This window comes from Raphanus sativus, unplaced genomic scaffold (assembly GCF_000801105.2).
Source record: "Raphanus sativus cultivar WK10039 unplaced genomic scaffold, ASM80110v3 Scaffold3835, whole genome shotgun sequence".
NCBI classification, from domain to species: domain Eukaryota; kingdom Viridiplantae; phylum Streptophyta; class Magnoliopsida; order Brassicales; family Brassicaceae; genus Raphanus; species Raphanus sativus.
In genome coordinates this window covers 1-9372 of record NW_026619139.1, presented here as the reverse complement: position 1 = coordinate 9372, position 9372 = coordinate 1, and the positions used below count along the sequence as shown (strand labels likewise).

Genomic DNA, 9372 nt, shown 5'->3' with positions numbered 1-9372 from the left:
AAAGCAAAAAAACACATAGTTTACCAGAGAGACTCTATATGTCGAACTTATTATAAAGAAGATTTTACTAAGATAAATGCATTCAATAATTACAAACAAATAATATATTTCATAAAAGTGAAAATAATACCCGCCCTTTCAAGGGCGGGTCAAAATCTAGTCTTTATCTTAATACTTTTTCTTTTCTATCATCTCTTTATTTTCCTTATCTCAAACTATCGCGTTTTATTTGACGGCGACGACGACTTCAACAACCACAAAAACTCTATCTCATTCATCCTTCCATACCTGGTTTAAGATTTCGATGGACCTGCCACAACCCAGTTTGCAGAATTTCAGCCCGAGAGATACTCATCCATCATCAATATCACAAGCATTTCTTTTTTTTTTCTGGTCCCAACAAGCTCCTCTTTTTCCTCAGTCGTCGTTGTATCCGTCAGTTTCTGTATGTATCGAAAACTGTCTTCTTTTGTCTGATCAATTTCTTCTCTACAGTTATCACTCAGAGTTATTTGCTTATTTTTATTGATTCCCGAGTGATTGAGTTTTCTTGAATTTGCAGATAATGCCTCGGCAACAGAAGCTTTTGTCATCACGAGTGCTTAAAGTGTGATTCGCTGAATCCATAGGTAAAGTTTTCGTTTAAGTTTATGTTTAGGGCGTGATTTGTTGATTGTGATTTGAAAGCTTTCTTGTGTGGATGCTAGAGCTTCTTTGATGCTGATATTGTGCTCGAAGCTGATTTGTTTCCAGTGATGCAGGGTTACCCATTGCAGGATCTACTGATTATTGGCTTGGCAGAGGATGTGAAATACAAGAATGAAGATTTGAGAGGTATTTGAATGGGAACCGGCTTGTTAGGACAATAAGAATGAAGTTTAAAAACATGGACAGTTCGTAGAAGAACCCCAGCAGTGACAAGCAGTGACATGGATAGTTTGTTAAGGAATCACATCAGTTACACATGGACATGTCTACAAGGTGTACGTGTGGACATCGCTAGACGATGTACATGTGGACGTGAACATAATGGTTTAGCTTCTTGTAACATAATGGACAACAAAAATTATTGTCTATGTGTATGCTTATGGCATGTACATGTTTTCATGAGAGTACTTGTACACCCACTGTATCGGTTTTAAATTTTCCTAATGCAAGACTAATGTGTATGTTTTTTTTTCAGTTTATGTGTGCATAAAAAAATAGTATCCATGTGTACATTTTTTTTCATGTACACATCATTGTGATGAAACTACATGTACAACATTAAGATTATCCATATGTACACTGTAAAGAACTATCCACATGTACGCCTTTCTTTATAGAAAAACAACACATTTAGCTAAATTACTACTCACATGACCCTTTTAATCTCTTTGTCCAAGTCATGGGGTATAAACCCTTTCTTCAACTTGAAGTTGGTCTCGAGTTTTTGCCTGGCTTTTGCTTTACTTTCCATCTTCTTACCAAGTAATTCAACTTGAAGTTGTATCTTTTTCATAGTAGCCTATACCTTGGGTTTATTTTCCCTCTTTTCTTGCTTGGTCAGTCTTGTGTTAGAAATCAACAAGCATAAACATGAGTGAGTCAAATCGTGTTATATAATGTACACCATTAAAATTATCCACATGTACACTATAAAGCTATCCACATGTTTTCTCCGTTTAAATGTACACCTTTTGTTTAAAGAAAAGAAACATATTTTAGGAGTTTTAAAGATGTGAACTTGTTTGCAATCTCTAAAGACAAGTGGGAAGTCAACTATAGGAACAAAATTGAAACATACACTTGATCAATATAGGAATAATTGTTTTCTCTCATTATTGTATCCTTCTTGCTGCTTCTGAGAACCAGAGACACAGAACACACGAAGGATTCAGAGGCCTGAGACTTGAAACCAAAACAATAGAATGTTATCCAAATGTATCAGAAATACAACTATTTTGGATCCATGTAGCTTCAGTATCAACGAACATCTCAAAAGCATGGTGAACTTACCAAAAGAAACAAACTTTAATATTGAATCAAAACCCAGAAGTTGGGTTTCTTCCCTAACATGGAAGATTCCAACTCTATGCAACTACTAAGCTAGTTAGTCATAACACCTGCCACAAAACGGGAAATGATATAATCGAGAGAGATTGTTCAAAAAAAAAAAGATATAATCGAGAGAGACAAGTACAAGACCAATCAACCACAAAACTGAATAATTTCCTGTTTAAAATTGTTACTAATCGAAGAGACATCCACCAACAGAACGTCACGCCGCTATCATCATCACCACCAATGACACCGGTTCACACCGCAGCCGTCAGCCGCGAGAACACCTACCGTGAACCCAGCCGTTTGATTTATTCTCTCTTCTAACATTCCATCTAGATTCTCAATTTAGGAAAAAGAAAACAAAGCAAAAAATAAAATAAAATAAAAGGAAGTCATTTTGCCGACAAAAGTTTGCACTGCTAAGTAAACGAAAAAGGATATATTTGTCATTTGAATAAGCAATATGCATGATTCAGTGTGCAAAAGTACTTTAGGAGTAACAAGTGACTTACCGTGTAATATAGAAGAGGAAAAGTGACCTCAGGTGTAAATGTTTCTTAGTTATATTTATTACATTTTCAATTATTACACTAACCTGTCAAATTTATTATTGCTCTTGTAACCTATTAGTCAGGGAAGAGAGAAAAGAGAGATTTTTCTTCAAGCCGATGGAAGGAGACTTTAGCTCTGTCATCAACTTGTTTGATTCGTTTTACTTCTTTTTTTTATTTGATTTATTTTTAGTTTTTTAATTTGTTTGATTATCAATTTATTTTAAATCTGGCAAAAAAAATTATTGTTTTTTTGTATGTTTTTCCAATGGAAATGGAAAGACTAATGATTTTCTTCAATTGAACCGTTTAGAAAAAAATAATTGACAGCAGATGGTGGCGACAGATCTTTACTGGTTTCAATTGTTGATGGTTTCTCATGTGATGGTGATAGAATTTTTGCTCTAAATTATGGTTACTTCAAAAAGCAGCATTAAATTCAATGGAACTAACCTGGTTATTTTCTTAAAATCACAATTCTTGGCTTTAATTGTTTCTAAAAATATAACTATTTTAAACAGTTAAATATTTGAGTTGACAACTAAAGTCCTCGTAGTCTCAAACAGTGTAACAGTAAAAATCTTAATAGTCACAAACTCTTTGGGGGGGGGGGGCTTAGTTTATTTTATTTATAAAGTTATTGATGAAATAGTTCAATATGAAGTTCTAACTGGGTTTTAAAAGGTTTATGTCTAAAGCAATATGTTTTAATATAGTAGTTCGATTTGCTATAGTTCCAAAAATAAAGTCATGTTAATTATTTAAGCGACTGTTTCGCAATCAGAACAAATTTAATGTAACAGATCATAATGATCAAAAAATATTTCAATACATGTCTAGTCACAAATATTAATGATAGTTTAAATTTCATCTATAAATTAAATTTCATATATTGCAAATATGTAAATATTTTTTAATATATATCGTAGCTTGATAAAATTTGCAGACACAATATTTTGAACCGAAGCCAATAAGGTGGAGACACATATACAAATTAGGATTAACTCTTGCACTCACTGAGAATTCATATGGTGACATAGTATCAAAATTAGTACAAACTAGATAGTTTTTGCAAAAATATGGGTTTCTTTTTTAAATCAGTAAACAAAAAGAATTTGACGAGATAATGGAAGATAGGAATATTCGGATAAATTTATTTCCTTTACATATATAATGTTCTACTCTAGTGGTTTGATGAAAATTCATTCAATATCCACCTCCAAAGTTGTTTAGGCTTCATGCCTTCTTTATTCAACACAATGGTTGAGAAGACATCTGCTACCCCTGAAGACACTATAGAGATTCAAGATGGGTTTTTAGATAGGATGAGTTTCGATCTTCATCTTGTACTTGAGTCACTTGGAAGCTGTTTCCCTTGGATTGAAGATTTGAAGATTGAACATTTCCTTGAAAAGACTTGTTATGTGCTGGCTAGAAACATTCAAGAATCTGCCAGTGGTGCTGCAAATCCTGTCACAGAAGTCTATGTTATGTTCCGTATGCCATAGCGGTTGCTCTTAGGTGTAGTCAACTCATACTGATCTCAAATAAGTTGACATATTACTTCTTGCTTTCTTTTTCTGGACAGTTGTACTGGTCTGAACAGTGTCGATAATTGCTTCTTTTTCCAGTTGTTGTAAAGTACATAATACTTTTCTTTGGTTCTTTTCATTGTGTCAAATCAAAGTTGATACTTGGTACATCTTCTCTTCTTCTTTTTTTTCACTTAAAACCAAATAGGTAAAGTTTGGCCGGTAATTTTACATAGGTTTGACTATTGAGCAAGAGAAAGAAAACACGTGTGACTTATCCTCTACAAATCCAAATTGGATTACCATAAAGATTCCTAAAGTTTAATGTAAAAGTTAAAAAAATAAACTGTAAGTCTGAGCAGTTGGAAATGAGATTTGGTATATGTTGTTTATTTTCTTGTTTGGGTGGGTATCATTTTCGTATTTGTATGTTAAATCGAGTAGTTAAACATAGCCTCAACATTCTGATTGTCATTATTCATAATAAATTTAATAGATTATAATATCACGTCTGTTGTGAATCAACGCAAATTAACTTTGAAGAAAATAAGAGCAAAACGTATTGAGAGACTTCTTATAATTGTGTGAATTAATAATCTTACAAACCCTTAAACATGTATTTATAGCAGTCTCAAAACCTGATTTTCTTTTTCTGATTAGGAATACATACTTATAAAAAAAGTAAATTTCCTAAACCGAATACACAAAAGCATTAAGAAGCTAGCTCATACATTATTTCTTAGTCCTGAGAAGGTTATGCTTCTTCATTTTAAGAATCACCTGTGTAAAATAAACCCAAAGATCATTGTTTGATAAACATGACTGGTTAAGAATAATGAGGATACGTGCAAGATTTAGACTTTTCCATCTTTGTTTAAAACCATGGACACTGTCCTGACCTTGAAATCCCCTGTTCCAGTCCAATGATAACCATATATCTTTAGTTTATCCACAAAACAGAGGAGTTAAGAGAAGGAAAACAGAGGATTTATATACCATCTGGTGTCTCAACGAAGAGATCGGTTCCTTTAGCAAGAAGAGATGTATTCTTGTCAAATTCAGGAGGCAAATCAGAGGAGTCTTCGATAGGTAATACAGTCACAGAGCCGTTCAATCTATTGATCTTGCAACTTCTTCTCTACTTTTTGGTTTCAATCAAATTAATTTATCTCACAAATATTTCTCTACTTTGATTTATAAATTTTTCTTCTTCTTGATGCTGTGGCTGCTTATGTTCCCTTACATTGCTTGAAAGCAAACAAATTGGCGTCTTCTCAGGAAATTTATGTGTGAAATTGTTCTGAATGATGTAGCTGGTGAGGCGCCTGATCAATTTTCTTTCTATAGCCAATAATATCTCTGAATCGACTTTGCTGAGTTTGGTTTGAATCATTAAATAAGTGAGGCGCCTGATCAACTATCCTTATGCTGGATAGTTTGAATCTTGGTCGCTACATTTTATCCTTCAAAAACCAAGCTAGCAAAGGAGTAGCTTGATAGAATGTTCATATGTTATGTTTTTACTTTTTTATATACGTTGTTTCCTTACTACTTATCTAATTTGTAGGTTTCCCCTAGTCATTACCTTGATCATCAAGTCAATCAGCATTTTATGCTTCTCAAATCTCAGGTTACTTTACTTAGAATGCTAGCTGATGTCTGTGGAGTATAAGAAACGTAAGTTCTCAAATTATGCTTTATATTATAGGATCAAATCGAGAGCAAGAAAAGAAACAGAGGAGGATATAAAAATAAACATGCAAATTAAAGTAAATTACATAGAGAAATTGAACAACAAAACTAAGAAACATTTCAGTTTTTGTTGTAGAAAGTGAGATCGTATTTTGTACGGAAGGAAGAAGAAGAAGAAGAAGAGAGAGTGAGCATGTGTTGAATCGTTGTGACCCATGTCTTGTAACGGCCGTAATCGTCCTCCATGTCTAGTTTGATAGCTCCTCTGTTCGTCTTCAGGACAATGAGATAACAAGTGTCTTCTATGTTGTTGTCTTCGCTCTCCGAATCTTTATAAAGTTCCACATGAACATTCGTCACAATACCTTACCACACAAATCACAAACAAAACACTCAATGCTTTGAAATCTTAGCTTGGAAATCAAGTTAGGTCAAAACACAAGGGATAAAGAAGCTAGCTCATACATTCTTTCTTGGTCCTGAGCAGGTTATGTTTCTTCATTTTAAGAATCACCTGTGTAAAATAAACCCAAGATCAATGTTTAATAAACATGATTGGTTAAGAGTATTGAGGATTAGTGCAAGATTTAGACCTTCCTGTCCTTGTTTAAGACTATAGACACTGTCCTAACCTTGAAATCCCCTGTTCCAGTCCAATGATATATCATTAGTTTATCCACAAAACAGAGGAATTAAGAGAAGAAAAACAGAGGATTTATATACCATCTGGTGTCTCAACGGAGAGATCGGTTCCTTTAGCAAGAAGAGATGTATTCTTGTCAAATTCAGGAAGCAAATCAGAGGAGTCTTCGATAGGTAACACAGGCACAGAGCCGTTCAATCTATTGATCTTGCAACCTCTTCTTGCTTTCAACGTCGCAGCACCTCTCAAAGCTTATTTACCAAAAACCAATGACTCAGAAACAGAGCATACTTATAGAATACACACAAAGAAAGAAACTTAAATCTTTTTCTTACAAGTTGTAGCTGAGGCAGTGAGAGTGAGTATCTCACTAACACTTGTCCCAGTCATAGCGGAACCAATCATTGCGCTGAGCTGGTCTCTGTTTGCTCCCATTGTCTCTGCCATCTGAGCACACTGCGCCGCTACCACAGCCGCAGCAGAAGCCACGGCTGTCTCTTTAGTTGTTGGTCGACCATTGCAACCGTCTTTCCCAGCGTTCTCTGAAGCTACGGCGGCTAGAGCTGCAGCCAGACCGGCTAATGAAACGGCGGCGTGGACTTCAGCTCTCTGTAGCCTCACTTCTTCTTTTCGTTTGGCCTTAATCTCTTTCCACCATTTCTTTATGGATGGCGTAATCTTCCAAGGAAGTTTCTACAATCCCATTATTGTTTTAATTCAGAAAACCAATACGTTTATTTAAAAATCAAACCTAACGAAATAGCAAAACAGGGTTCTACAAGTTTCTTGTGGAAGAAGCCATCGTAGCTCAACTCCGGGTGCATTGCTTGTTGCATCCATATCCATGACTGTTTACATCGTTCAACAAAAATATTGTCAATATAAGATAATCTTTTAAGTTTCTCTATTAATCGCTGTTTTATTCTCTAAAATGTAAATTTATTGGGTTTTTATATGTTTTCATTAACCAAAAATTCACCAATTGTGAATCAAATAAACCTTAACAAAATTATAAATATAAAAAAACAATATGAGGAAAAATATGAACATCCATACAACAAACAAACCGTATTATAGGAGAAAATTATAATTTCAACATGATATGTTAACCTTGACATCATTGGTTTTCCATGAAGGCATAGAGGGCTTAAAATCTGCATCGCCCATCTTCATACTCTTATCCATCTAGTTTGACAATCTTCATTAATTAAAAACACTTACCAAAGCAACCTGAAGAAATAATCAGGAATAAATAAATAAAAAATCTCTGGTTACTTACACCACAAGGAACAAGACTTAAGTCGCCTTGAAACTTGGCGAGTGATGTCTCTACGGGGACAATGGAACGGTCGTAGATGATATGGTCGGGCTGAAGCGACTGGACAGCAAAATTACACCATTCTCGAGATAGAAAATCCATAGTGTCTGGATGTGCTTCTGAAGGTGATGGATTATTGTTAACCTGATGCTGATGATCTGTTGATGTTAATGCTAGAGATAGTTCCATAGTGTTTTCTTTTTTGTTTTCAAAGATTTTCGATTTTCGATTTGTTGATTGATCAAATATTTATGTTATTGGGTACGAAAGAAGGAAATGGTTAATTACTTTACTTTTTTAGTTTGATGTGGGTTCTACCCTTTATTATTTTTTTTTTTTTTGAAAAAAGGTTTGATGGCATGAGCATCTTTTCCATGGGTGGGAATGATTTGGGCCATGATCAAAGTGACCATCATCCTTGGAACATATTTTCTTTTTATAATATCAAATGGAGGGGTAGTCTTAACTTTTTGTCTATTCTTTTTAGCATAGTAGTCTCAACTTTCTGTCAAAATGGGAGTTAGGTATATCCGTATATGTAATAATGTCGTTTTGTCATTAGTAATAACTTTCATTTTGATTGGCAAGTGCTCGTTTGATAGTGTTAAGCCACTACTCTATTAAAATGGTATATGATACTATTTTACTGTTTTAATAACAAAAAAAAAAGATTGGATTGGATTCTACTATATCGCAACAAGGCATGAAATCCATTGGATTTGTCTTTTACTATTAGTTTTTTTGTTTTCCGAATTAAAGTACCACTAAAAACATGGATAAGTTAGACACAATTGCTTAAGTTTATTATGCTTCCTTGAAAATACTGTGTAGTTAGTTGAAAAAGAGTAAACGATTGCATATGGTATGAGTTAAAGACTTAAAGTTAATAAATAACTAAGGAAAGCCTTCGCGGACAGAGAATGGCTAATTCTCTCTTGCTATTAGTATATCCCAAAAAGTTAATGTAAATGAAAGTAAGTTGTGAGTCGAAGAAAATACTAATTGAATTTATCTGAGAGGAAATGCATATACACAAATATATGCTAACTTGTTAACCATTGTGATTTGTGAAGCCAAATTATTAACAACAATGGCTTGGACCCTCTTGCATCTCTTTTTCAAATATCTTTAAATTGAAACCATAGGTTCAAGCTAAGCACTCAAAACAAGAGCATATTTTATGTATAAATATCTGGACCTCCTTTCCACTTGCCACTCAATACATAAGTGATCTATAGCTGGATTTATATGGTATAGTTAACATATATGATAGACACAAGCCATTGGGCCTCGAAGATATACATAAAGCCCAAGAAGAAAAGAGAGGCCCAGACATAATCGACTCTGTGTCTAAGAACAGAGCATCAACGGGAAGATCAAGTACGGAAGAGCTATTGACGAAGACGACAAAGCCAGCTCTTGTACAAAACCGTTACGATGCTCTCTCATCCCAATGTGATGACTAATCACCTTTACAGCTAGCCTAGATAAGATCTAGAACAATCCTTAGCTGTGTATATAAAGCTATCTTGTAGCTCTCTTGAAAATCATTGAAGATTATAATAGAAATCTCTTAAACATCTTTGTGTTCTT

The 9372-nt window shown here is 34.2% G+C and overlaps 1 protein-coding gene and 1 long non-coding RNA gene across 3 annotated transcripts; one reads left to right on the top strand and one right to left on the bottom strand.

Moving 5' to 3' along the window:
• The first annotated feature begins 216 nt into the window (after positions 1-216).
• Positions 217-1528, top strand: LOC130506968 (uncharacterized). Its single transcript, XR_008942179.1, has 3 exons — positions 217-445; positions 563-629; positions 762-1528. It is a non-coding gene; the product is annotated as an uncharacterized LOC130506968 (long non-coding RNA).
• Positions 1529-5852: 4324 nt separating this feature from the next.
• On the bottom strand, positions 5853-8141 carry LOC130506967 (VAN3-binding protein-like). Of its 2 annotated transcripts, none has more exons than XM_057001659.1 (8): positions 7741-8141; positions 7572-7646; positions 7241-7309; positions 6797-7154; positions 6542-6712; positions 6412-6461; positions 6284-6332; positions 5853-6183 (listed from the first exon to the last, which is right to left on the bottom strand). In XM_057001659.1, the coding sequence occupies exons 1-8, from the start codon at positions 7966-7968 to the stop codon at positions 5939-5941; spliced, it is 1245 nt and encodes a 414-aa protein (XP_056857639.1). In that variant the 5' UTR covers positions 7969-8141; the 3' UTR covers positions 5853-5938. The 2 variants fall into 2 exon arrangements, with proteins under 2 accessions (XP_056857639.1, XP_056857640.1); XM_057001660.1 differs by having other exon boundaries at positions 7572-7659; positions 7741-7877.
• Between the last annotated feature and the right edge of the window lie 1231 nt (positions 8142-9372).

Coding starts and splice junctions, on each gene's coding strand:
- LOC130506967 (XM_057001659.1), bottom strand. CDS start 7,968: ATGGAACTATCTCTAGCATTAACATCAACAGATCATCAGCATCAGGTT. Junction 6,713..6,796: donor CACTGCCTCAGCTACAACTT/GTAAGAAAAAGA, acceptor TTGGTAAATAAG/CTTTGAGAGGTGCTGCGACG. Junction 6,184..6,283: donor GCTCAGGACCAAGAAAGAAT/GTATGAGCTAGC, acceptor TTGTGTGGTAAG/GTATTGTGACGAATGTTCAT.